Source organism: Ceratotherium simum, chromosome 15 (genome assembly GCF_057802395.1).
Source record: "Ceratotherium simum simum isolate JZ-2026a chromosome 15, ASM5780239v1, whole genome shotgun sequence".
In the NCBI taxonomy this organism is placed as follows: Eukaryota; Metazoa; Chordata; class Mammalia; order Perissodactyla; family Rhinocerotidae; genus Ceratotherium; species Ceratotherium simum.
This window is the reverse complement of record NC_141914.1, coordinates 27,337,153-27,363,647: the sequence shown is the minus strand read 5'-3', so window position 1 is coordinate 27,363,647 and position 26,495 is coordinate 27,337,153. Positions and strand designations below refer to the sequence as shown.

The 26,495-nt window shown below is 51.6% G+C and overlaps 1 protein-coding gene across 1 annotated transcript in view; it reads left to right on the top strand.

Moving 5' to 3' along the window:
- LOC147915146 (palmitoyltransferase ZDHHC19-like) overlaps nt 1–20,835 on the top strand; it is a 30,522-nt gene extending 9,687 nt beyond the window's left edge. The window contains exons 8-11 of the mRNA XM_087440152.1: nt 12,993–13,163; nt 15,119–15,193; nt 16,254–16,320; nt 20,663–20,835. Coding sequence (XP_087296278.1) covers nt 12,993–13,163; nt 15,119–15,193; nt 16,254–16,320; nt 20,663–20,835 — 486 coding nt within the window. The remainder of the gene's footprint in view (nt 1–12,992; nt 13,164–15,118; nt 15,194–16,253; nt 16,321–20,662) is intronic.
- Nucleotides 20,836–26,495: the final 5,660 nt, after the last annotated feature.

Below are 26,495 nucleotides of genomic sequence, written 5' to 3'. Positions count from 1 at the left end.
ATGTCGGCCTAGCCAAGTCCTGGCCTCTGCTCTGCGGCCACCCTGTCTGACTGCAGGGGGCGTGCGCTGCTTGGGAATTCGCCCAGCCTGGCCAGGTCCAGCCTGGCAGCACAGGAGGCTCCTGTGTGGGTTGTGGCTGGCCCTCAGGCTAGGAGTGTGCCCTTCTGCGGCCTCAAGACAGGGAAGTGGAGGAGTGGGGTGTTCCCCATCACAGTCCACCCTGCATCATTCCTCCAAGTGGGTCTCACCTTGGTCACTCCTTCCTGTTGGGGAGTCAGATGCCGGTTCTAGTCCTGTGTCTGGCGGTGGGGGTGGGGTGTCCTAGACTCTGGGAGCCAGCAGACCTCTGGGTATGGGCAGAGAGGAGGAGGGAACCATGTCAAACGGTGAATCCTCCAATGGGCAGTGAGTGAGGCTGAGAGTGGGAAATAATGGTCCCTTCCTGGCAGGTCCTATGAGGATGAAATCAGGTGGTTCATGCAACACCAGGTACACAGTAGGCACACAGTGTATGCAGCCAGTATGATTCTGGTTATTTTCTCCTTCACACTGCTAACAGACCACCCTGTGTCCTCCAAGGACCACCTTCTCAGATTCCTGGGCCCCAGGCTCTGACTCAAAAACTCGGGGTTGGGGTGGGCTGCAATCTGAATCTGAATATTTGTAAAGTGCCCGGTGTGATGCTGCCACCCTGAAGTTTCCGAACTGCTGCCTTAGGGGGTGAGGATGGGCACCACCTCACTGATTCCTGTCCCCCTTGTGTCCAGGGGATACCAGGATATGGTGAGGGCGAGAGGGCAGGATGTGGCTGAAGGGCCAGATGAACAGCCCCGGGCCCGTGGAGGTTGTGTGCCTGTGCGTGCACGCCCGAGCTTGTGTGCTGGGGCAGGAGCTCCTCGTTGGGGAGTGTCAGCCCAGACTGGGGAGGTAGGTGACCTCCGATGCAGGCCATGGCTCCGGTTCTCTACACGAAGAGTCCCAGTGGAGGCTGCCCTTCCCTCTTCCTCCCACCCTGACTGTGGTGGCCTCAGGCCCCGCTGTGTCCAGGCCCAGCCTCACCCAGGGCTTGGCTCTGGCTCCCTGGGCTCCTGGCCAGCCTCGCTCAACCCTAGGAACTGCAGCTCTTTTGTGTTCCCTTCTCCGTGGTCCCAGGTCTCCCCAGTCCCCAGCTCCCTTGGGGTGCAAGCTTGTTCTCAGCTCTCCTCCTGCTCAACTCAGGGGTAACCGTGGGTTCTGGGGAGGGCTGCAGGATATTCCCTGACAGGCAAAAAGGCAGCCCAGTTTGGGCCTTGCTTTCACTGGCTTCAGCAGCCACATTTACAATTCTTGGGGCCTGCATTTATGAGTCAAGCTGAAGAAACCTCATCTGTCTGCGAAGCCCGCAGTCCATGGTCGCATGGTGAGGGCAGGGGGGCGTGAGGCCTTTTGAGCCCCTGAGCCCAGGTGTGCGTGTGGCACACGAATCTGTGTGTGTCTCCTGTCTGTGTGTGTTCAGAGGGCACAGCTCAGCCCAGGCTGCCCAACACTGAGGAGAGGCTCTCAGGCCCACTCCTAAATGGGAGTCCTGCGGGGTCTGGGCCTGGGCCTCATAGGAGGAGGGATCCAGGAACATGGGCCAAGGCCTGGAGGGGCATATGCATGGAACGGTGTGAGTGTAGGGGTGGCGCCTGCTGGTGCCCCAGCTCTGCAGGAGGCTGGGAAGGCCAGGCCCCAGAGTCTGGGGAGGCCTAGTCCTGCCCTGCCCTGCTGCCTGTCCCTCTGCCTCCCTGCCTGGATCAGAGCTGGGTGGCTGGTCATCAGGGTGGCACCTCTTGGGTCCCTGCCTTCGGCTATACAGGCCACTCACCCAGTCCCAGGCTGAGCCTTCCAAGTCCTAAGCCAGGTGTGAGTCATCTCCCCCAACAGCCTGGGTCTCGGTTTCCCCACTGGGCAAGGACATCTCTTTCCCCAGACTCTCAAAGGCGGCCACGACCCCTCCTGCTCTGGGACGTAGATTCTGGGTCTTTCTGGTCCCTCCCAGCCAGAGATTTGTAGGGTTTCTTTAGGAAAGTCCCTTGCCTCATGCTCCTCTGCTTCTCGAGGACTAAGAGGGACCTAGTGCACCCCTTCCTCTGACACCCCCCACACACCCTCTCCCCTATGCGCTGGGCCCCCCTCACAGATTCTTTCCTGCCAGGCTGGAGCCTCAGCTAAGCTGCACCCACCTTCCCTTTCCACCTCCTCCCCATTTCTGCTGGACCTGCCCGTGATCTCACACACAGCCCTCACAGGCCTTGGCCCACTGATAAGGGGAGGGTGTTATCAAGGCCCAGTGACAGGGCCTAATCTCCGCACAGCCAGGAAGCCCTGCCTGCCATCCCTGCCTTCCCTTGTACCGGTGCCAAGGAGTCACCCCTTAGCCCTGCAGGGCTGCCAGGTACCCATGTTAGTGGAGCCCGTCTAAGAGGTCCCCAGCCCGCTCCTGGAACCGGATGGAGGGGATTGGACCCTGAGATGGGGAGCCCAGAAACAGTCACCCCCTCCTCTGTCATCTCCAGACCTTTCCTCCATGGACCTTCCAGAAGGTCAGGGCGTGTGGGGTGGGAAGAACACTGGACTGGAAGTCAGGAGGCCTGAGTGTCACCCTGCTGTGCTACAAACTAGTGTGCTATGGGAGCAAGTCTCTTTCCTCTGTTTGGCCTCAGGTTCCTCGTCTGTAACGGGGAGAGATTATCATGGCTACCTCCCAGGTGGTCCCAGGATCCTAACTCTTTACAGCTGGAAGGGACTCAGTGGTCACCACATCCAGCTGCCCCTTCATCCCCAATTTCACAGATGGCGTCTAGAGAGGGAAGAGATCGCCTAGGATGACACGGTATCTAAGCCGGCAGCATTCGTTCTGTTTCCCAGGCTGCTTCTTCCATTCCTGCATGGGGTCCATTCTAGAGGAGGAAGGACCTGGGCCATGACCACAGAGCCCCGCCCTCTGGGCTCTCCTGCCTCAGAGCCAGGCATTGCCTTTCAGCGTGGGGGCCTGGGGAGCCGATAAGAAGGCCAGGCTTAACTCTTTTTCCAGCCCTGTGCTGGGAGTGATAATGACACCCTGCTCCCTCCCACTCAGCCCTGCCCTGCCCACCCCACCCAAGAAGGCCCTGCTGGTGGCTGAGGGTGGGGCCGGGCAGGGACCCATAGGGCAGAGGAGGTGGCCACAGTGTGGGATCAGGGGCCAGAATCCTAGCAGCTCACAGGGCACAGGCCCCTTGCTGGCTGATCCTCCTGGGCATCTGGGCACAGTGCCTGTCACCCAGGGGGTGCTTCCTCAGAGCCACAGCCTCCTCTTTAGTTCCTGCACAGAGTGGGGCTGGAGGGAAGTGGCCCCAGGCTGAAGGTTGGCCAGGGCCCGTACTGGGTAACAAAACCTTTACCAAGCACTGCCCGGGGCCGGGGCCTGTGCTAAGTGGTTCCTATGACCTCTGATCCTCACAACAACCCTCTGAAGTTCTCCTTGTTTTAGACATGAGAAAACCAGCACTGAGCAAACAGGCCACTTCCCCAAGGTCTAACAGCTTCTAAGTGGCAGAGCCAAAATTCCTTCAGCCTTTACCGTTACATGGTGCTGCATAGGCGGTTATAATTTATTTCAGCTCAGAGCAGCAGTTCAGACATGGGTTCCGAAGCCAGGCAGCCTCGTTTCCCTGCTGTAAAGCGGGATTAATAATCACATCTCACTGCACTGTTATGAGGATTCATTGTGCAGTGCATGTGGAGAGCATGGCACGGGCATCGGCACGTGACAGGTGCTTAATCCATGGTAGTGATTGTCACGAGAATACAATCGAGGCCATGCCCAAGTCAGGACTTTGCGACGGCTGGGGGCTTTGGGAGGCCAGTCACCATGGCAACAACAGCCAGCTCCTGCCCAGTTTGGTGTGGGTTCCCCAGCGGCCAGGCAGCGAAGGTGAAGGGTGCTGCTTCAGAGGGAAGGTCTGTGGTAGTGTTCTACAGAAAATCAACCAATGTTCATGTCTCCAGGCCAGAGGGGAAGGGAGGTGAGGGCCGAGAGTCTTCAGGGAACAGCAAGGTGACCACCCATGGCTCTGCTCTCCCCTACCGATGAGGAAGTTTCCCGTTAAGAAAGCACCTTGTTGCTTCTGTTTTGTGGCCAGGCAGTGTCTTGGTCTGAAGGAATTCAAAAGCTGTGGTCGTTCTGAGCCCGGTGTCCAGCCTTGCTCAGAGCCACTGCCTGCTCCTGCTGCGCTCTCCCCTCTCCCTGTCGCCTCTCTGCTCCTCCACGGTGCAGGCTCTCTCCCATAACTGTCTTTGCCTCACCTCTTCTCACCTTTCCACTCCTCTCTGTCCCTCTCCCCCGCCCCGCCTCCTTTCCTGGACTACAGCTTCCGGGAACACAAAGTCAACTGTCTGACAACTTTCACATGATGACTTTTAACTGTGATTCTTGGAAGCCCCTGGGCCTGGTATGGAAACCCACAGGACACCAGGCCAGGCCAGAGGCAGGGCCTGCACAGGATGCCTTTGTCTGCCTCTGTCCAGGGCTTCCTCCTCCGAGCCAGGCACACGCTCTGCCAGCTGCTTTCGGGGCAGTTTTGCTGTTGAAATTGGAGATTCCCAAGCTGGAAGGGGCCCTACGAAATATCTAGCTTATTTCTCAGTGAGAGAAAACCACGGCGCCAGGAGCCGGGTCTCCCCTTGGATCACATGGCCAAGTAGAGGCCGGGCGAGGCTGGGTCCCCGATCTCCGCCCTCAGCCCGTTCTCCCAGCCCACGGTGAGAAGCCAGAGGGGTCCCAGGCCTGGCCTGTAAGCAGGAAGGGCGCTCCTTCTTCTCCTGGAGAAGAAACTCCTAGCGCCTTGGCTCCGGTGGGCAGCGTCTCACCCCTGGCGGCAGGAATAGCAGGATCCGTCTGAGTGCTGGCCACGGGCTAAGGGCTTTGCTTGCATTATCTTGTTTAGTCCTCAATATGACGTGTGAGGAAGGTGCTGCTCTTCATTTTGTAGTGTGACCCTGAACAGCCCTCGAGGCTCCATCTCCCTCTCTGCAACGACAGAGTTTTCCGGAGGCTCTCCAGGGTGACTCCTGCCCTGACCTCTTGGGAGTCCATGGCTCAGTGACCAGGGAGGAGAGTCCCCGGTCTGGGGACAAGCTGTGAGGCAGACAGGGCCCAGGGCAGGGCTTATTCGATGGCCGATTAGGGTCCTTTGACTGGTCTTCATCTGTCTCTTAGTAGCAGAGGGTCATGAGGTCACCAAGCAAGAGTACCGAACCCTGGGCAGGACCTTTGGCTGCCCCGGGGAAAATCTGGGCTGAGGAATTCCCCCACCCCGTGGTTCCTAGATATCTGTTCCTCAGCCACCAACAAAAACGGAAAGACACAGCTGCTTGCCCGTTTCCTGGCCGGGGCAGTGGGGCGCTGTGGAGAGAGCACAAACTGGGCATCAGGAGACTGGGGTTGGGAAGTAGGCTCTGCTGCTTCCTGGCAGTGTGGCCCTGGACAGGCCCCTGGCCTCTCAGAGCCGGTGTTACCGCATCTGCAAAAGGGAAACGAAAGCCCACGCCGGGCTACTTCACAGCTCTGTGGGCTCGCTCGGTGCACGGTGGGGAGACACTCTGTGTACTTTCACTTCTTTGCACAGGGCGGGACTACAGGTGTGGGGTTGCTGTGAAGGGAGCAGTAGGAGGGCCAGACTTGGGCTTGGGGACCCGGCAGGAGTAACTCCCTTTCTCTTTGGTCTCCATGTCCTCTCCTTGGGCCTCCTTTTGCAGGCTCTGGATTTGGATCTTCTGGAAGTGGCCAAGGCCAAGGCTGGGCCATCTTATCTTATTTTTTTTGTGAGGAAGATCAGCCCTGTGCTAACATCCATGCCAATCCTCCTCTTTTTGCTGAGGAAGACTGGCCCTGGGCTAACATCCGTGCCCATCTTCCACTGCTTTATATGGGATGCCACCTCAGCATGGCCTGACAAGCGGTGCATCGGTGCGTGCCCGGAATCCGAACACAGGCCACCAGCAGCAGAGTGCATGCACTTAACTGCTACGCCATGGGGCCGGCCCCTGGGCCATCTTATTTTAAATCCCAGACAGACCAAGCCTGAATCACCTTCCTTGGGTGACTTCCCACTCCCTCTCTTCCCCACCAAGTGTCTGTCCTTAGGGGAAGTGCTGGCCAGACTTGGGTTTGGGGCAGGGAGGTGACCCTCTCTGCTGCTACCTGGCACCACCATCTGTCAGCCACCCCGGGCCCCTGGCCTCAGGGTGCCCTGGAGTGGAAGCCTCTGGAATGCCTCAGGGTCTGGTTGTGGCCGACTCATTTTGATCCCTCAGCAGGAACTGGGGCTGCGCCCATCTTGGCCAAGAGGCTCCATCTGCTTGGACATAATCCAGACCGAAGAGTAAAGGAGGTTTGTTCCTGAAGCAGAGACCGGAAGTAGGCACACAAGGGCCCTTTGCTTTGGAGTTGAAGCTTTTAAAGATTTATTTTCTTTAAATATCCTGCTGCAGGAAGGAGAAGCCAAAAATCAAACATTCCTGACACATGAATTTCAAGTGGCTTTAAAGGAGTAATTTGTTTGGTTTCTGTCTCACCCTGGTTCTGCTCAGTGGGGTCTCGGGCACTTGTCCCTGAAGGTCTGGTCACACCCTTCCAGGCTCACCTATCCAGCCTCAGCAGGAGGTTTCCTCAACACCAGATCCAGCCTGAGGGCCTCTGTTCACAGCCGGCCCTGAGCTTGGTCCCGGGGCGGGTCTGTGCACATCCACCTCAGGAAGTAGAGGCCGCTTTTCCTCCAGCCTCAGCTGCGTTGGCACTGTTGACCACACCCTCGTTCTTGAAAACTCTCTTTACCCTTGACCTCAGGGAACAGACACACTTCTGACTCTCCTGACTCCCAGATGCTCTGGCTAGACTCTTCCTCTCACCTCCTACCGGGACATCTTCCAGGTCCCATCCTTTGGGCCCTCCCCATCTTCCAGAATTCACTCATTCCCTTGCCTTCAGCAGTGCTGGGTCCGGCTAAGCCTCCATCTCCAGGCCCTCTGGCCCTGCAGTGCCCCAGGCTCTGGTCTTAATTTTCTTCTTTTATCCAGCTTCATTGAGGTATAATTGAGAAATAAAATTGTAAGATATTTAAAACGTACAATGTGATGATTTGATATACGTATAACATATATGTATATTGTATATACGTATACATGTTGAAAGGATTCCTGCCATTGAGTTGGCTTTAATTTTTGATGATTGACTTATTCCCTTGGAGGTCCCACCAGAGGCTCGGGGTCTTTCCAAATCCCAGCACTGGGGGGAAGGGAGAGAAAAAGCAGAGGCAAAACCAGCCACTGAGTGAGAGGACCTCTTGTTAGTGTGAGGGTGCAGCTGAGCAGGGTGCCAGGGCCTGGATCCAGGGGAGAGAGCATCTGAACGTCCCTGACTTGTCCCAGGCCTAGTCCAAAGGTTGTCCCAAAGCCGGCTTTGACCAAGAGAGGAGCAGGATTAGAGGAATCCCCTGAGTGGATTTGTTTGCCCTCCTTGCCCCTGGGTCCTGCTGTGGGGGCCATGGTAGGACTGGATGGGGATGGGGAGGGAGGGCACTGGATGACGGAGCATCTAGAGGGGGAACCAATCAAGGGCTTATTGCTGTCATCCAGGGAGGAGCTGATAAAATGACTGAGGCCCGAACTGGGAGAGTGGGAATAAGAATTCATCCATCCATTCATTCAGTCATTCAACAAACACTGAATGATCACAATGTGTCCAGGAGGTAATGAAATTAACTTTTAAAAAGAGTGTGTTCATGTATAGTATAATTATGTTAAGTTAAAATTATATATATGTACTTTAAAAAGACTGGAAGCAAATTCATCAAGTGCTCATGGATAAGCAAGTGTTTCCTAATTACGGGGATTCTGGCTGCTGGTCTGGGTGTCAGGACACCTGATTTCTAGGCCCAGCTCTTCCTCTCCCTGGCTGTGACTACGAAAAGCCCTTTCCCTCTCTGGACCTGTTTCCTCCTCTGTGGAATGAGAGCGTGGAACCAGAAGGTCTACGGCTCCTTCCAGCTCTGATGTTACCTGAGAACATTCAGGACTAGGGGGTTTTGGCGGTTTCACTGGTGTGGCTGGGGCTGCTCTGCTTTGCCCCTGGGAGCTGTGCCCCTCCCACTGTAGGCCCCTCTCCTGGAGGGTCTACAAATGGGAGGGAGAGGCCACCCGCAGCCTGACCAGCTGTCGGGCTCTGATCTCAGATGAGAATCATGCCTCTCATCTCTTTATACTCATTTTGAATCATGAAAGGCTTCCTCCACCCTTCAGTTGCAGCCTCGTGGCCAGAACAAAGGGGGCTACGGCCAGAACTGCTGCCTCCAGAGCCTCAATGGCCCTGAAGCTTCAGTCAGGGAGTGAGGGAGCCAGCCAGGTGGGCAGGTAACACGTATTGGTTACATGTCCCGCCGTGGGCCAGACGCTGTGTGTGGGTTGTTCTGTGGGCGTTCGCTCATCCGTTCTCGGCAGCGGAAAGTTTACCACCTTTGTCTCATGGAGGAGGAGGTGAGGCTCAGAGAGGTGAAGCACCTGCCCCGTTGCACAGCTGGTAAGTGGGCCCCTAGGATTGGAAACACTGTCTCAATGTCAGAGCCGAAAGCAGCCGGAGCCCTGGGCTGCTCTTCTGAGAACTGATGGGGATCTTCAGCTGCTGTCAGACTCCACTCCTGCCCCCACCGCCAGAATTTTGTATGTGGTGCAGGGGTTTAAACTCATTTCTGATTCTACCCATTGAAAAGACATTTCTCCTCCTCAGAAAAATCCCACTGGCAGAATTGCTTCTTTCCTCCTTGTTCTCAGGCCTCTGAGTCACCCTGACTCCACGGCAGTCAGCAGATCCACTACCTTCTGTCATCTTTCTGTGGGGGCTGGAGCTCGTGTTCTCGGGGGAAGCAGCCTCTCTCTCGGGAGAGAATTTACGGTCCCCAGCCATCCTGCCGTCCCCATCACACTGAGCTGGCTCCTGGGGACTCCCTTCTTCCTGTCACAACTTGCCAATTTGGTCACCTAACTCTGTCCCTTTTCCCCAGCCCGCTCCCCACTGCGTGCCCTTTCACCACCCCCCCCCACCACATATCACTTTTTCCCCCTTCTTTAAATTCTGAAATAAGGCAGGGGAAATTATGTCTGTTCTTCTATCTGGCCTCAGATTTTCAGGCAGGCGTTCAAGATAAATAAAAAGTAATTTTTTATCAAATGCTATTGCTTTTCTGTTTTGATTACTGGCATTACAATAATATTTTTCTAATGTTCATTGCACGTGTTCAAGGATTCTGGAGTATTATGGGTTAATTGGCCCTCCTTGGACTAGCCTGAGTTCCTAAATACCATAATAACACCATTTCAGTGGGAAAATGTCTTTTGACCACATCTTGGAATATAACCTAGTTGGAAGTTGGGGGCTGCCTGTAATTCTTCACAAATTCACATCTGCTACATCTTGAGTAGGATTCTTAACATTGCTTCTTGGCTAATAGGCCCTACCTCAGAGGAGTGTCCCAAGGATTACATGCAGTAAGGTATGGGAACGTGCAGCACACAGTAGGTGGTCAGAAAATATCCCACGCTGCCTCCCACTCCATACTGTCTTGGGGTTCACATCTTAGCCTCTCCAAAGCCCAGTTTCCTTATCTGTGAAGTGGAGTAACAGTCCTGGAGTTGCCCTGCCTGCTTCTCAGGGTGGCTGTGAGACACCAAGCAGGCAGTGTGAGGGCACTTTCTATGCTGAAGGTGCAGGGCACAGTCAGGAATTGTTATATGCAGGCCCCACTGCACCTCTTAATTGACTTGTTTTTGAAGAGAGAAAGCTCCAGTCTCCAAGCCCTTAAATTCTTGTTAGGACAGGCCACTTGGAGATCATGGAGTCAGGCCCTGCCTGGTCTCACAGCTCTAGAGGCCTGAGCTGCGAGGAAGAGCAAATCTGCCCTCACTCCCTCGCCGGGTCTCAGCCTTCCCAGCGCTCGGTCCTCCGGCATCGACTGGTAGGAGGTGTGTGCTGTGACAGTGGCATGAAGGTGGGACTCCCAGGGTGAGCTGACATCTCACTTCACAGTCAGGTCCTAGGGCTCCTTGTCCCCTGTGTCCCTCAGTCTCCCAGCCGGGGGGGGGGGGGAGGGCCTTGGTCCTGGCTCTCCAGGTGGCTGGTGACTCCCCAGGCAGAGGTTTCCCCATGGCCCACAGCCACTGCACACCTGCCTCGGTGGGCGCGGGTGTGGGCTCGGGCCGCCCATCTGTTACCACAGGGTCTTCTGAAGTGTGTTGCAACAGCATGGGCTCTGTGTTCTTCAGCAAAGTCTTTTTTTACAAAGTGAGATGATTTAAAGTTGATTTAGTGACAAACACTAAGTAAGAAATAGAGCAGGTGATGTGTAGATATGGTAAAAATTGTGACAGGAAATTGAATGACCAAAGTTTGGGAAATGATGTTTTCGTGTCTAATGCTCACGACAATCCTGAAAGCATGTGTTATTGTCTCGGTTATGGAGGCGGAACCAGGCACAGAGCGGTGGGGCGAGTGGCCCATGGCCACTCAGTGAGGGAGTGGAGGAGCTCATCAATGACCATGCCCCTTTTCCAGTGGGGCGGAGAGAGGGCCCTGGGCTGACACTTCAGAACTCACCTCCCCGCTGGTGAGATGTGCCAGGCAGGGGGTTGTCCTTGGACCAGAAACGGTTGCATCAGACTGGCTGACCTTATGCCTCTGGCAGGGCAGATAGCGAGACTGATGGGGGATTAGGGAGGGAGGATGGGGGGGAGAACCAGGCAGAGACAAAAGACAGGCAGAGGCCTGCCAGGCTGGCCACCACAGGGTTCCAGAACGTGGACGAGGAACTAAATAAACTCCTACCCTGAGGTTCTTCTAACCACTGGTCTGGCCTCAAATTGGCCTCCAGCAGGCCTTTAACACCCAATCTGGGAGTAGGTGAGAAGGATTTGAGTCAAAGGAAAGCTATAAACACTGCAAATGCATCCACACCCGCTCACCCAGACACGCGGACACCAACACCGTCCCTGCTGCAGCCCCCAACACAGCATGGGTGATGCGGGGTCGGGGGCCCTTCGGACTTAAGTGGCTGGCCATCGCAGATCTTTTGCCCTGGTCCTCTTTTAAAGCCCCTACGACATGCTTTCACCTTTGCAGTGACCTGTTGCTGACCTGTCCCTCGGCCTTTGTTCTGTTGTCACCGTCAAGTTTAATAGCTGTGTCTCATGCCTGTGGTTGCCAGAGACGTAAATGCTGGTGCAAATGAAACTAACAAACAAGCAGTGAGCACACGTGATGAGGATTTGTTAGGTGCAGGGTGTGGATTTGTTAGGTGAAAAGGAAAGGGGGAGGGGGCGAAAGATGAGTGAGGTGGCCTTGGCCTCAAGGAACTTATGGCCCCCTGAGGGGCAGGGGAGGGAGCTTGCTTGAGAAAGCTTAAATGACCAGCGAGCAGAAGACTTCAGTAAGAGTGGTCACAGTGAAGTGCCTGACCACTCCCAGGGGCTGGAGCCCACCCTCGAGTGGAGGGTGGGGCATCTGAAAGGGTTTCCTCTTCCCAGGGGACTGGTGCCAGCTGAGGAAAATGTGGTCTCCCCTCTGTTGTGTGAGGCTTAATGCACAAGTTACGAAGCACATTCCACTGTGAGCCAGGTGGGGCAGGAGTAATCACCCCAACAGACAAATGAGGAAACTGAGGCTCAGGGAAGTATGGTAAGCTGCCCAGGGCACCAGACTAAGGAGGTTAAGATAGCATCCAGACCCCTGAAGGGGAGGCCCAGCCAAAGATTGGGCTGGGCATGGGGGGCGGGGAGGGCACGGGTGGTTACTCCTAGGTCTGCAGGAAAGGAATAAGAGAAGGGAAGAGTGAGGTCTGGTCTCTGCCTCCGGAAAGCAGCTGCAGCAGAAGGGAGCTCAGGTAATTCACATCAGAGGGTGAGGGAAGGAGAGGGAGACGGAAAGGGGAGATGTGCGTGAGGAACCGGAGGGGGCATACTTGTTGGGGGGGGCGGAAGGAGGGCACAAGTGGTAGTTACGGTTGGTTGGTCGAGAGATAAAGATCTCTGGTAAGAGAAACCTCAAAAACCTTCAATTCCAGAAATGGCTTTCTGTTTCAGAGATTACTCAATTCCCTTTATTTTTATCTTAAAAAAAAAAAAGATAAAGCTGTCTTAAGTCAATTCTATTCTTTTTTAATACTTTGAAGCTGAGACGAGGAAGGTAGAGGAGCTGCTATTCTCCCAGTGTCTCGTATGCTGCGGGGACATTGCTAAAAGCCCCTGTGTGGGCTCACCGAATCTCTCAGCTGCCTTCGGAGGCTTTTGCAGTCATCTCTTTATTATAACTGGGGAAACTGAGGCACCAAACAGGCAAGTACCTAGCTCAAGGCCACTCAGCACACAGTTAGCTAAGATTTGACCCAGGCAGCTGCTCCAGGGCCAACTTTTTCAGCCTGAAGCTGGTTGCGTCAGTTACCGTAGCTCCTCCTCAGGTGCAGAGTGCCTGCCCCCCCCACACACCCCCGCCAAGCCCTTCGGCTCCCCTGTGGCCTGGCCTCACAAGATCCCTACAATTTAGAGATTGCTCTTACTTTGAAGTAAACACGTTTTTTTCTGATTACAAAAGTCAAGCATGTTTATTTTGGAAAATTTTAAAAGTAAAGAAAAACACAAAGAGGAGAATTAAAATCCCCTGTAATCCCACAACCCAGAACTAACCACTGTTAACATTTGGGGGAACATCCTTCCAGTCTTTCTTCTACCAACATATATATGTAATAAAAATGACTGCCACACTGTTTTGTTATTTTGAACAGCTTTGTGGAGATATAATTAACTAAACTGGACATACTGAAAGTGTACGATTTGCTAAGTTTTGACGTATGTGTACATCTGTACCGCCACCACAATCGAGACTCTGAACACGTATGTTACCCCTAAACGTTTCCTCGGGCCCCTTTCGTATCCTTCCCTCTCTCTAGTCCCCTCCCAGGGCTGACGTCCTGGAACTCAGGCACATCCGGCCAGTGCGGCAGGCCTGGGTGGCAGGCACCTGGCCAGGGGGCTTGCCTATGTTCCAGCTCTCAGTCACGATGTGCTTCGAGGAGCATGAACAATACCCCCTTCTGCAGGCCAAAGAGGTGTTTGATTTCGTCAGCTTCCTCCTCTGCTCCCCCTTGGGCCTGCTCCCTTCCTCCCCCCGGGCTCTCAGCCTTCCACCTCCAGCTGGCTCTCCTCACTCAGACCTGCCTCCTCTGATTGGAATCTTTCAGCTCCTGGAAGTTAGCCCCACGGCTCCTTGGGTCTGAGAAGGTTGCTGAGGTCCCTAGTCGTGTCACCAGGCACGTCTTTAGCTACTGTTGCCTCTCCAGGTGAAGCAGGAGCTGGGTAGAGTCCTCAGTCTGTGAGGAGGCTGCCGCAGGCTCCCTGGAAAGCACCCACGCTTGCTTTTTGCTGCTTTTGACAGACACCTTTCTGACTCTTGTTATTCATGCACTTTGGTGAGCAGGATTTCCTGAGCGTAATTTAATCTTTTCTCTATGATTCAGGGTCATATTTGCAACCTCACTTGCTAATGTAAGAAGGCAGATGGAGGGTGCAGTGTGGGTGGAGGGGAGACCAACCCCGGCAGTTTTACTGGAACTTGCTTTCTTGCAAAGGTCAAACACGTCCTCTGGTCTCAGAAGGGCGATCGCGGTTGTTTCTGCCTCGCCTGTTGACAGCCTAACATGAGACCAATTTGTTAGCAAATCAAGGGCCTCCGTCCCTTAAATGGCTCTCTCACTCTTCATCAAATTGGCATTATGGACTCACGGATTTGTACCTTGTTTTACAGTCCTCAGAACCCTTTCACACACATTTTCTCTTCTGATCATCACAACAACCCTGCGAGAAGAGCAGAGTAGGTGTTGCTTCCCATTTTAGATCCTGGCTACACAGCAGTCTCGAAATCAATTCCAGGTCCATTAACGACGTGACGGGCAGAATGTAAACCCTTACGAAGGGAGTACGGGAGAACATCTCTATGACCTTGGGGTACAAAGAATTTCTTGAAAGTACTAACTGTTAAAAAAAAAGACGAGGGGCCAGCCAGGTGGTGTAGTGGTTAAGTTCTTACGCTCCACTTCAGCGGCCCGGGCTGTGCAGGTTCAGATCCCAGCCACGGACCTATGCACCACTCATCAAGCCATGCTGTGGCAGCATCGCACATATAAAGTAGAGGAAGATGGGCACGGATGTTAGCCCAGGGTCAATCCTCCTCAGCAAAAAGAGGAGGATTGGCAATAGCTCAGGGCTAATCTTCCTCACCAAGAAAAAAAAAGAATAAATTCTACTATATTAAAATGAACAGCTGATAATGAGGTGTCAGTGTGGGTGAATCAATTGTAACATATGTACCACTCTGGTGGGGATGTTGGTGGGGGCGGCTGTGTCTGTGTCGGGGCAGGGGGTATGTGCGAACTCTCTGTACTTTCTGCTCTGTAATTTTGCTGCGAACCTAAAACTGCCCTAAAAATTGTCTATTTAAAAGGAATAAAAAATGAAAAGCTTCTGTTCATCAAAAGATGCTATAAACGAAGCAAAAAGGCGCAAAACAGAAGACACTTGGTAGTCAGCCCTGGTGGTCTAGTGGTTAAGATTCGGCGCTCTCACCACCGTGGCCCGGGTTCCCTTCCCGGTTGCGGAACCACACTACCCATCTGTCAGTTATCATACTGTGGTGGCAGCTCACATAGAGAACTAGAAAAAACTAACAACTAGGATACACAACCATGCACTGAAGCTTAAAAAAAAATGAAGAAGATACTTGCAACACATAACCAATGCAGGATTAGAATCCAGACGTAAAGAACTCCTAGAAATAAATAAGAAAAAAGGCAAGGAAAATGCAACCAGGTGTTTTGCAAAAGGGAAAGCATACATTGTCAGTAAACATATAAAAAGGTGCTTAACTTCATTAGGAATTAGGAAAATGCAAATTGAAGACACTGGAAAATACCATTTTACACCCACCAGGTTGAAAGGGGAGAGCAATCAGGGTTATCTTGCCGAGTTTGTTATTGCCCTGATTGCTGCTACCCAGTCAAGACTTCCATTTGCCCTGTAGGCCCAGCGGCAGTTCCCCAGAGGGTGTACCGTGCAGGAGGTTCGAGGCAGCAGCGTCTGCGGTGTCAAGAAAACTGTAAGCAAGCCCTATAGCTTTTCAAAGGAAAATGGATAAATTGTGGTATATCATGTAATGGAACATGGCAGAGAAAATGAATAAACTTCAGCTTCATTCGTTAGCAAGTGAATTTCAAGAATATAGTATTGAATGATGTATTCGTTTCCTGGGACTGCTATAACAATCCCACAGACTGGGTGGCTTAAACAACAGAAAGATACTCTCACAGCTCTGGAGGCTGGAAGTCCAAGATCAAGGTGCTGGCAGGGCCACACTCCCTCGGAGGACAGTAGGGAAAGATCTGTTCGAGGTCTCTCTCCTAGTTTCTGGAAGTTCCTTGGCTTGCGACAGCATGACTCCAATCTTCACATGGTGTTTTCCCTGTGTGTGTGTCTCTGTGTCCAAATTTTCCCGTTTTTATAAGGACACCAGTCATATTGGATGAGGGCCCAGTCTGTGACCTCACTTTAACTTGATTTCCTCTGTGAAGACCCTTACTCCCACAAAGGTCACATTCTGATGCAGTGAGGATTAGGACTTGCAACATCATCTTTTGGAGGGGGGGGTCACAATCCATAACAACTTTTAAAAGGTGGCAGAATACATATAATGAGATACCATTTATATAAAGTTTAGGAATATGTAAATACCTAAAAGTTTAATGAGAAGGAAGGGAATGATAAATGCTAAATTTGGAATGGTGGTTACTCTTGGGCATAGGGGAGATAGATGTGAATGGGGACTTCAGACGCCTTGGTATTCTCTATTTTGTAAACTGGCAGCTGCATAGATTTGCTTTTATATGTTGTATAACATGTAACATACATTATTTTTATTAAGAAGTAATTCATAATAAGTGCAAATTTTTTAAAAGAATCAGAAAAAAAGACTTGGAGACAAGTGTAGACAACACTTGGAGGAGTTTTACTGTAGAGGGAAGGAGCGAGTGGGGTGATGGCTGGAGGAGGGTGAGGGTGGTTTTCTCATTTTACCTGCGTGGAGAGGTAAAGGGGCTTGCCCAGGCTCACACGGCTAGCCTGGCTCAGCTGGCAGCGGCACCACGGTCCCCGACCCCTAGCGCAATGCCCTCTCCTCCACCACAGCTGCTGTGCTCATCTTCAGGGGCCTTGGATACCGGCCCTTAGGTTGGTCCCCCTACTCCTACCAGAATTCCAGGATTCACGGAGCCTTGGAGCTAGAAGGGACCACACTGCTACCTTTTGACACACCTGACTCAACTTCTCTCTCACTGTGATATGAAGCCATTTTCCAGACGTGTGCGGGATCATGCATCTCTTTTTTTTATGTATGCTGAAGTGTGTTCAGAGTCCTCATGGGTAACGAGAGATGTGGTAAGGACACTGCAGCTGTTGTTCCAGCTGGGCTGGAATCCTGACCGCCATTTGCTATCAGTTTGACCTTTGGTCAAGTTCTTTACCTTTCCTGAGCCTCATCTGCAGAAGAGGGCTAATGGCTGCCTCCCAGGGTGGTACTGAGGAAATCAGGTGGGTGCGCACACAGCACAGGGCCTGGCGCACAGCAGGCGCTCAGTGAAGGTGGGATCCCTTCCCTGCCCCTTCCCCACTCCATTTCTTGCACAGGGCAGCTCTGGGTCTTCTCTGCCTCTCTCTGGCCACGTGCAGACCACCCACCCACAGACCTGCCCGCTGACGAGCTACCTGTGCTGTAAATCCAAGACCTGGTTCTCTGAGTTTCCTGTAGGAGAAGGATCTGAGCCGCTGTCCTGGAGAAAGAGTTTTACTGGCTGCTCCCAAGTGCCAGGATGTGGTCATGAGGAGGCTGACACTCAGGCTGAGTCAAAGATGGCCCCAACTGCCCCCACAGCTGTTCTGGAACCTGGCGCTTGGTCCAGTGAGCTGGAGAATTTGCTCTGGGCTGTGACTCCAGCAATCCCTGGGGTGATGGACCAAGCTGAGTTTTAGCTCAATCCATCCATCAAGAAAAGGGAATGTTACACTCTCTTGTGCGCCTTCTTTTCCTGCTCTGTAAAGTGACAGGTTGAGTGAGGCCATCTCTATGTCCCTGTCAACAACAGAGATTCTGGACTTTTTGTAAGATGTCATTTGAACTCACAAAGTTAGCCCGTAGGGACACAGGGGCCCTGTTTCACTTTGCTTAAATTCCAGAGCATTTAGTGTCCCAGCACCTGCAGGAGTCAAATCTAGCAGAGGTCACAGGAGAGAAAGTCTGGGGTCCTATGAGCACTGAAAGGGACAAAGCATAGAGCATGGGGTGAGCGGTGCCCTGGGAACAAAAACCGGGTCGTCAGACGAGGCCCCAGTCAGTGTGAGCCATCCACTTCAAAATACTCAGTCTGTGACTCAGCAACTTCACTTCTGGGAAATTATTCTAAGGAAATGATCAGAAATGTGGATAACATATACACATAAGAATGTTCACCACAGTATTGTTTAAAATATTGAAAAACTTTAAACAACCTAAATATTCAGAAATAGAAGACTAGTTGAATAAATTATGCTATGTCCACGTGATCAAATACCAGGAAGCCATTAAAAATCATGTTATAGGAGATTTTAGAAACACTTATAGGGTTGGCCCCATGGCTTAGTGGTTAAGTGCATGCGCTCCGCTACTGGCGGCCTGGGTTCGGATCCCGGGTGCGCACCGATGCCCCGCTTCTCCGGCCATGCTGAGGCCGCGTCCCACATACAGCAACTAGAAGGATGTGCAACTATGACATACAGCTATCTACTGGGGCTTTGGGGAAAAAATAAATAAATAAATAAATAGAAACACTTATAAAACATAAAGTGAAAAAGTAGTGTATATAATTGTATATATTGAGTGGTATAGATTATAGATGGATAGATAGATATACACACATGTTCAAAATACAGAAGAAAATATCATGTTATTAGCAGCAGTTGTCTCTGGGTAGTGGGGTTATGGGTAATTTTTATTTCTTTATGAGTTTGTATTTCATTATTCTTTATGAGATATATTACATCTTTACTCTTTACACTTTTCTATAAGTTCGAGATTTTTACCAAATGTTTCTTTTATATGCAGAAAAACAAAAATGTCATTAAAATTTTTATTTTTAATGGTGGTAAAATTTTTAATAGTGGTAAATATTTTTAATAGTGGTAAAATACACAACATAAAATTTACCATCTTAACCATTTTTTTTTTTTTTTTGTGAGGAAGACCACCCCTGAGCTAACATCTGCCAATCCTCCTCTTTTTGCTGAGGAAGACTGGCCCTGGGCTAACATCCATGTCCATCTTCCTCCACTTTATATGGGACACCGCCACAGCAAGGCTTGCCAAGCAGTGCATCGGTGCACGCCCGGGATCTGAACTGGTGAACCTGGGGCCGCCGCAGCAGAGCACGCACACTTAACTGCTTGCACCACCAGGCCAGCCCCATCATCTTAACCATTTTAAGTGTGCAGTTCAGTAGTGTTAAGTACATTTACATTGTTGTGTAACCAATCTCCAGAACTCTTTTCATCTTGCAAAACTGAAACTTTATATACCCATTGAACAAGAGCCCTCCATTCCCTACTCCCCCCAGCCCCTGGCAACCACCATTCTACTTTCTGTCTCAATGAATTTGACTACACTAGGTACCTCATATAAGTGGATTCATACAGTATTTGTCCTTTTGTGACTGGCTTATTTCATTTAGCATAATGTCCTTAAGGTTCATCCATGTTGTAGCATGTGTCAGAATTTCATTCCTTTTTAAGGCTGAATAATATTCTGTTGTACGTATAGACCACATTTTGTTTACTCATTCATCTGTCAATAGACACTTGCGTTGCTTCCACCTTTTGTCTATTGTGAATATTGCTGCTATCAACATGGGTGTACACATATCTCTTCAAGATCCTGCTTTCAATTCTTTTGGGTATATATCCAGAAGTGGAATTGCTGGATCATATGGTAATTCTATTTTTAATTTTTTGAGGAACCACCATACTGTTTTCCATAGTGGCTACACCATTTTACATTCTACCAACAGTGCACGAGGGTTCCAATTTATGTACCTCCTGGCCAATATTGTTATTTTCTGTTTTTCTGATAGTAGCCAAAAAATGTCATTTTTAAAAGAGGACAGGCCGGGGCCGGCCCCGTGGCATAGCACTTAAGTGCGCGCACTCTGCTGCTGGCGGCCCTGGTTCGGATCCCAGGCGCGCACCAATACACCACTTGTCAGGCCATACTGTGGCGGCATCCCATATAAAGTGGAGGAAGATGGGCACGGATGTTAGCCCACGGCCAGTCTTCCTCAGCAAAAAAAGAGGAGGATTGAAAGATGTTAGCACAGGGCTGATCTTCCTCACAAAAAAAAAAAGAGGACAGGCCAAGCTGAAATTTTGCCCATACCCTCTGAGTGCCTGGGCTCACTGCAAAGAGGGTACACAGAGGCTCATTACAAAGTCCCAGTCTCCTTGGAGCTTATGGACAAGCCAGGAGACCTGCCCTGGCTGTGACCCATCACTCAGGACCCCACTGGAGCGACCTGGTCACACACCTTAAACTCATTTCAAAGGAGGGACATTCAGGAAGGCATTGTGCCAGATCTTGAGCTGCAGAGGAGGGTTTGTAACCACCCTATAACCATGCGCTGTAAAGGGGTGCATTCAGGTCTGGCCTGGCAAGTGCAGCAGGGTTAACCATGGCACACTTATGGCTTCCTTGCTTCTGGCACCAGTGCCAGGAGAATCCCATGTCTGGCCTTATATCTTTCTGGCCTGGTTGGTGGGGCTGAAGCAGAAGTGGGGCTGAGTTGTCCCCAGTCAGAGCTGCTCCCAAAGGCAGTGCACAGAAATGGAGGTCTCTGGCCAAGCTGGGGCATTGGCTCTGAGGAAGGTCAAAATAAGTTTAACTGGGCAGCAACACAGTAGGCGGGAAGCAGCAACGTCAGCCCTGTGCATCTTCATGCAGACCTGCGAGACGGCCTCCCAGACGGTTGATGTTCAGTGATGCTCCACGTCACAGAACTTTCTGCATTTGCCTTGAAATAGCCAGAGGCAGAGGGATGGCCTATTTGACCTCTGGAGGGCCCAACCAGCCCAAGGATCTCCCTCAATGTCTCACTTTCATGCTGGTACCTAGCACAAATATTTATGTGTACAATGCAGTTTATTATACATTCTATTTTGGTTTCTGTCCATGGCATCTCTCTCTGAGACCAGAGGGTCCCTGGAACTTCCTTTATTTGGGATTGTCAGCACACAGTGGCTCCCATCCCTTTACCTAGCCCCTGAACCTCCTGCTGGTGGTTTGTGGTGAGGCAGAAGACACAATGAGGGACAGGCCATTATCAGCCTCCCCAAGATTATCCCAGGGCAGCTCTTTCTCACGCTAGGCTTGTGGAAACCCACAGTCACCCCTGGTGACTCTCGTCAGACAGAAATGACTCTCCTCAGGTGGAAGTAGGGAGCCGTGACGCATAGTCACTAGCTCGGAGGAGGCCTGCCGGCCTGTCTCCCACAGGGTCTGCCCTGTGCCCGAAGCTCCCAGAGGCAGCAGCTGCTTTCTCTGCAGGACCTGAGGGGCCAGCAAGCCGGGCACGGAGTGGCGGCACCCGGGGCTGGCTGCGTGGGCATGCGATCCGGCAGCAGCTCTGCCACAGCAGCCTGGAGGGCTGCTCCCCGGGGAAGGAATGACTAGACCACACCACACACAGAGCCTCCACCATCTCTGAAGTCCCAGCATTTTGAATTCTCACGACACATCTCTCACTACGCCCGGCCTTGTTCTAGAGTTATTTGCCTGCACTTGCTGTTCTGCAACCAGGTTGGAAACTCCCAGAGGGCAAGGACCAGGCCTCCCAGCAGCGGAGTGCCTGGAACTTGGTGGTGCTCAATCAATGTCAGTTGAAGTAACTGCTGAAGACTTCAAGCCAAGTCAGCTGTTCAGTGACAAAGGAAAACAAACCAGTGACTCCTGATTATAGAGAGTTAGATTTTGTCAGGAAAGTGTGTGGGAAATAATGTGATCTTGGTTTTTGCAAAACCAGAGCTGGTCCATGGCTGAGTTTCCACATTGCTGCACATCTAGAAAGGCACTGATATTATTGACACCGAACCTCTTAATCTCAAGTTCGTGTGCCCGATGCCCAGCAAGCTAAACACTGAGACATCGGTGCTTGGAGATGGAGAAAGATTTATTCGAATTGGCTAAAATGAGTAGGCGGGAGCCTGGGTTCACTCAAATCCATCTCCCCGGGGCCAGCCTGGTGGCGCAGCGGTTAAGTGCAGGTGCTCCACTTCAGTGGCCAGGGGTTCACAGGTTCGGATCCCGGGTGAGCACCAATGCACCTCTTGTCAAGTCATGCTGTGGCAGTGTCCCATATAAAGTGGAGGAAGATGGGCACAGATGTTAGCTCAGGGGCAATCTTCCTCAACAACAACAACAAAATCCACTTCCCCTAGAACAAGCTAAGGTACTTGGCAGGAGGGACTTCAGGGAAACAAAAGGGTCACTCCCGATAAGCCTCTGGGCAATCTGACTCCTGGGCTTCAACAGCTGCTGAGGGCCCGCCATGCGCTGATCAGCTATCTGGTGATCGTAACCTCCCCGAAGGCATTCTCTTTCTCCTGCAAAACAATTCTCCTGCAAAACAAGTTCACGAGTCCTTGGGACCTCTGAGTCACTCCTCAAATTAAACAGGAAAAACAGCAAATTGTTTTAATATCTACAGTACCTCTCAGATACCCGGCGTCATTATCCAACACCTGCTGTTTTGAGGTGCTGTGCTGGGCCCTCTAATCCATCATCTCCTATTTAATCCTACAACCCCTCAAGGTTTAGGAGGCCCAGAGAGCCAAGTAGCTTGCCCAAGGCCACACACTCACAGTAGAACAATGGGGATTTGAACACAGGTCTGTCTGAATTCAAAGACCTCCTTACTGGTAGAAGGAGAAGGGCCAGAGATCAGGAACTGAGTGAAGGAGAGGTGGGACAGCTTCCTAGGAGGAGCAGTCAAAGAATTCAGGACCAAAAGGCTGAGGAGGATCTGGATCAGAGCCTGTAAAATCTTGACTCAGATGTATTCCTGGAAAGTGGGTTTTGCAAGGTGTGAAACTCTCTTTTCTTGTCTGCCGTGTGGGAGAAATAACAGCATCTACCCCGTGGGGTTGCTGTAAAGAGTAATTGACACAATTAGTGATGAATGACACAATTGAGACGATTGCATCAAGGGGCCTGACTTTGGGGTCTTGCATTGCCATTCCGGAAGCTGGGCCTCACTTTTTCTGGAGACTCTTTCCGCTCAACTTTGGAATATTAATTAATTAACTAATTTATTTATTTATTTTTTTGTGTGAGGAAGATCAGCTCTGAGCTAATATCCATGCCAATCCTCCTCTTTTTGCTGAGGAAGACTGGCCCTGAGCTAACATCCGTGCCCATCTTCCTCTACTTTATGTGGGACGCCGCCACAGCATGGCCTGACAAGCGGTGCATCGGTGCGCGCCCGGGATCCGAACCCGGGCCGCCAGCAGTGGAGCTCGAGCACTTAACCGCTACGCGACGGGGCCGGCCCCTGGAATATTAATTTAGTCTTGACCAAAAATGTTCGCCACTCAGGGTCTCAACTCTGGGCTTGGTTGCCTTCCTGATATCCATTTCCCCTTCTCCCTTCCTAACAGAACCCTGATTTTGTTTGGGGCAACAGAGTGGCCAGCAACTCTGAGCCATGGTCATGGCAAACCTGCACTCTGCTGTCTACCTTGCGGCTGGGGGAGACTATGTGACCAGTTCTGGCCAATGGGACTAAATGGAAGGAGCGCTCCTAGGACAGGCCCCTGGCTCAGTTCCCTTCTCTTTCTTCCTACTTGGAAAAGGTTCCTGATATTTGAAACTGCAGTAACTATATTTCCACTGGGAAAGGCCAAGAGAACCACAGAGATGCCAGCGCTGATGCTGCTGAGCACCAGCTCCCGCCCACTCGCAGATATTTTATGATGAGAGAAAAAGAAACCACTATTTGTTTAAGTGCTTGCAAGTGAAGTTTTCTGTTGCTTGAAGCCTTATTTATTGTTGACTGAGCCGTGGCGCTTTCTTCTGCTTTCTGTCTTGCGGGCTGTGTCTCCGGTGGGAGGGATGCCCTTAGGCCCTCGAGCAACTCTGTGCTGCAGGCTTCTCTGCTCTCCTTATTCAGACTTGATCAGACCTTTTTGTGCTCTTGGCGCTTTGAGGGCATCCTTGTCTTTCTCTGATCACCCACAGTTTGCCCCATTTTTCAGTGCCTCCTCTAGTCTGACCTCAATTTTCCACTTCTTTTGGTTAATCCTCTCCTCTCAAACTCACCTTCCTGTCTCACACACTGAGTGAGTCAGTGTCTACTCCCCATATCATGTGGCACATAAATGCCACAAACACACGCACCTCACATCACACACCTCTCTCCTGGCCTCTTTGTCTTTTGTCTTCTTGGTACATGGAGAGCCACAGATCTGAAAGCCAGTGTCCTGAGTATGCTTCTGCCCGATTCCATCTGCTCTTGCCAGATGCAGTGTTCTTAATCCACGTATAATTTTAGAGACAGGAGAGGTTGCCACGGGGACCAGACACCCTCACCAGTGCACAAGGCGCCTGCCCTTTCCTCCTCCCCAGCTATGCCCAGCTGGCCTGCCCGAGGGGACCTGCCAAGGAGGGGACAGAGCAGAGCCCCTCCAGGATTCTCAGCCTCAGTGCTGACCTTGGAGGCCAGGACTGCCAGGCCATCCTGAGTGCTATTTGGGGATAACTTCCTAGGCCCCACCCCCCACCAGAGCAGGCCCAGAGCTGGCCAGAGTAGCTGCTATTGGAGAGATCACCTGTTTCCTTCTGCCTGGGCTCATTTCTACTGAGGCAATGTGGCACTTCTTGCTAAGGAGGCCCTGACTCACGAGGGAAGTCCTCAACCCTCGCCAGTGCAGGAAACGGGGGTGGGCTGGGGGGGGGGGCTTTGCGAGCCCCTGGGGGCATGGCTTATTGCATGCCTCCCCTTCCCTTGGGGGACCACTTCTCCCTCCACGGGAACTGCCACCCTGCCTGGCTGACCTCATATGTTATACAACCTGGGCGGCAGAAAGCAGCTCCGGCCGTGTGGGCCTGCCTGCAGATCAGCAGCTCTGGCTCCTAAACCACATCAACGTGCCTCCTGACCCTCAGCAGAAGGTCTGAAAGCTTTCCTGGCTTCCCCTACTCCTGCCCCGCAGGCACCTCTCCTCTCCTGGGGAGCCTTGCTGGGGATGGCGAGAGATGGGTAATTAAGGCTTTCTCCTGCGTGTCAAGAGGCCGCAGGCTCACGGACTCCCCCACCCCTTGGGCACTCATGCTCAGGTGGGATCAGCCTGTGGTGGGTCAGGTCAGCCCCCGCAGGGCACGGCTGAGGGTCAAGAAAGGGACGAAGGGAGGCTGTACCCAATCTTTAAAGGTCCCAGACCTGAGCTGGGGTCTCAGACTTCACTAGGGGGGCTCCAGTATGTTTTGGAAAGAGGCCTAGTTCTGGTTTCAGATGTCCTGAGTTTTGACCTGGCTGTGTGACCTTGAGCAAGTTGCTTTACCTTTCGAAATCTCAGCTCCTTCGCTGTGATAGTGCTCCATGAACTCCGGGTCCTGCAGAGGAGGATTTCTGTAGTCGGCAGGGGCTTCTCCTGTCCACCGCCTGATAGTCTGGACTCCCCCCACTTCTACTCCCTCTGTAGGACCCGGGAATACTTCCCTGTGGAAGCTCCCTGCACATCATATCAAACATAATAAAACATGCCTACAGCCCAAATTCAATATTTTTTACTGTAAACTTTTTGAAAGAATTTTAAGAAAGTTGCTTTATAAATTATTTGGTTATAATTAACTTATTGAATTTTGATTGGCTGTTTCTTCAGTGATCATGGTGTATATGGGAAATTCTTAGAAAGTGAAAAAAGCTACAAAGAATTTCTAAATGTAGTGCCATTTAGAGACTACAGCCTTGAATACTGAATAAATTAATTTGCAAACCAGTCGGTAAGCCATTAACAGCTTAAAATCGGCCATGGTGGGAGTATTTACACCACAGAAATCGGCAAATGCTTCAAATCAGTGTAGTGTTAGTTCATAGCTCCCCACCTGCCAATTGATTTACCCCCAACCTCTGGGAAATTGTTTGTTTGTTTCTTTTAATTCTGCCCAGGTGATTCAAATGTGTAGCCACGGTCTAGAAGAAGTTCAGGGCTGCGAGTCTGCTGAGATGGCCCTAACAGGGACTGTGGCTCAAGAGGAACCCAGACTCCATTCCATCAGGAATATGAATCCCTGCAGGAAAGAGGGGGTGCTCCTGCAGGGAAGCTCCCCACCCCCAGCCTCAGGCCTTGTTCTTGGTAAGTCTAAATTTAGATCAAGGCCTAGTCTTAAAGAGTTTAATCTCCTTATGTTTTTGTATTTGCAATGTAGCCAGTTTGTTTTTATTGTTTTACTGCTGCCATTTTGTTCAGTGACCTTTAGCCTACTTATCGTGTTTATTTTACCTCTCTTTTTATGTTTCACTGGTAACAGATCCTGTTGGCAAGCAGAGGTGAGGAGGGCGGGCCCAGCAGGGAGGAACTGAGGGCCCAGCAAGCTCCTGGGGCTCTGCAGGACCTTTCCTGCGCCTGACACAGGTAGCCTGGGGGAAGTCCTTGATCTTGAACCCAGATAGTTAGCATCTGCGGGTGGCCCTACTTTCAAAGTGATTCTGGCCTCTCCAGCTGAGGAAGTCTGTGAGCCCAGGAGGCTTCCTGAAGGCTGCTCAACACCTGCTCAACAAAGGCGCCAGACCTCAGAAGCAGAGGGAAACGGCAAGGGCATGGGGCCCTCAACAGGGGCGGGATCAGTCAAGCATGCCATCGATGGTGGAATACAGCAGACCAAAGGAACAAACCAGATTTATATGTTTAAACAGGGAGGACTCTCAAAATGCGCTGTGGAGTGAAAAATGCGAGTTGCCAAACCATATGTGGTACAGGACGCCATCTATGTGAAAACATTTCCACAAAAACAATACAATGTATTTTGTATAGGTTTATATATAAATAAATGAATGGAAATATCTATATTCTTAAAAGTTCTAGAGCATACATATCAAACCCATAAGCAATAGTTACCCCTGGGGAGGTGGAAAGGGGGATAAGGATTGAAAGTGATGGACAAAGAAACTTTAGATTGGGGCTGGCCTAGTGCCATAGTGGTTAAGTTCTCACTCTTTGCTTTGGCTGCCTGGGGTTCGCAGGTTCGGATCCCGGGTGCGGACCTACACAACTCTCATCAAGCCATGCTGTGGCGACGTCCCATATACTAAGTAGAGGAAGATTGGCACAGA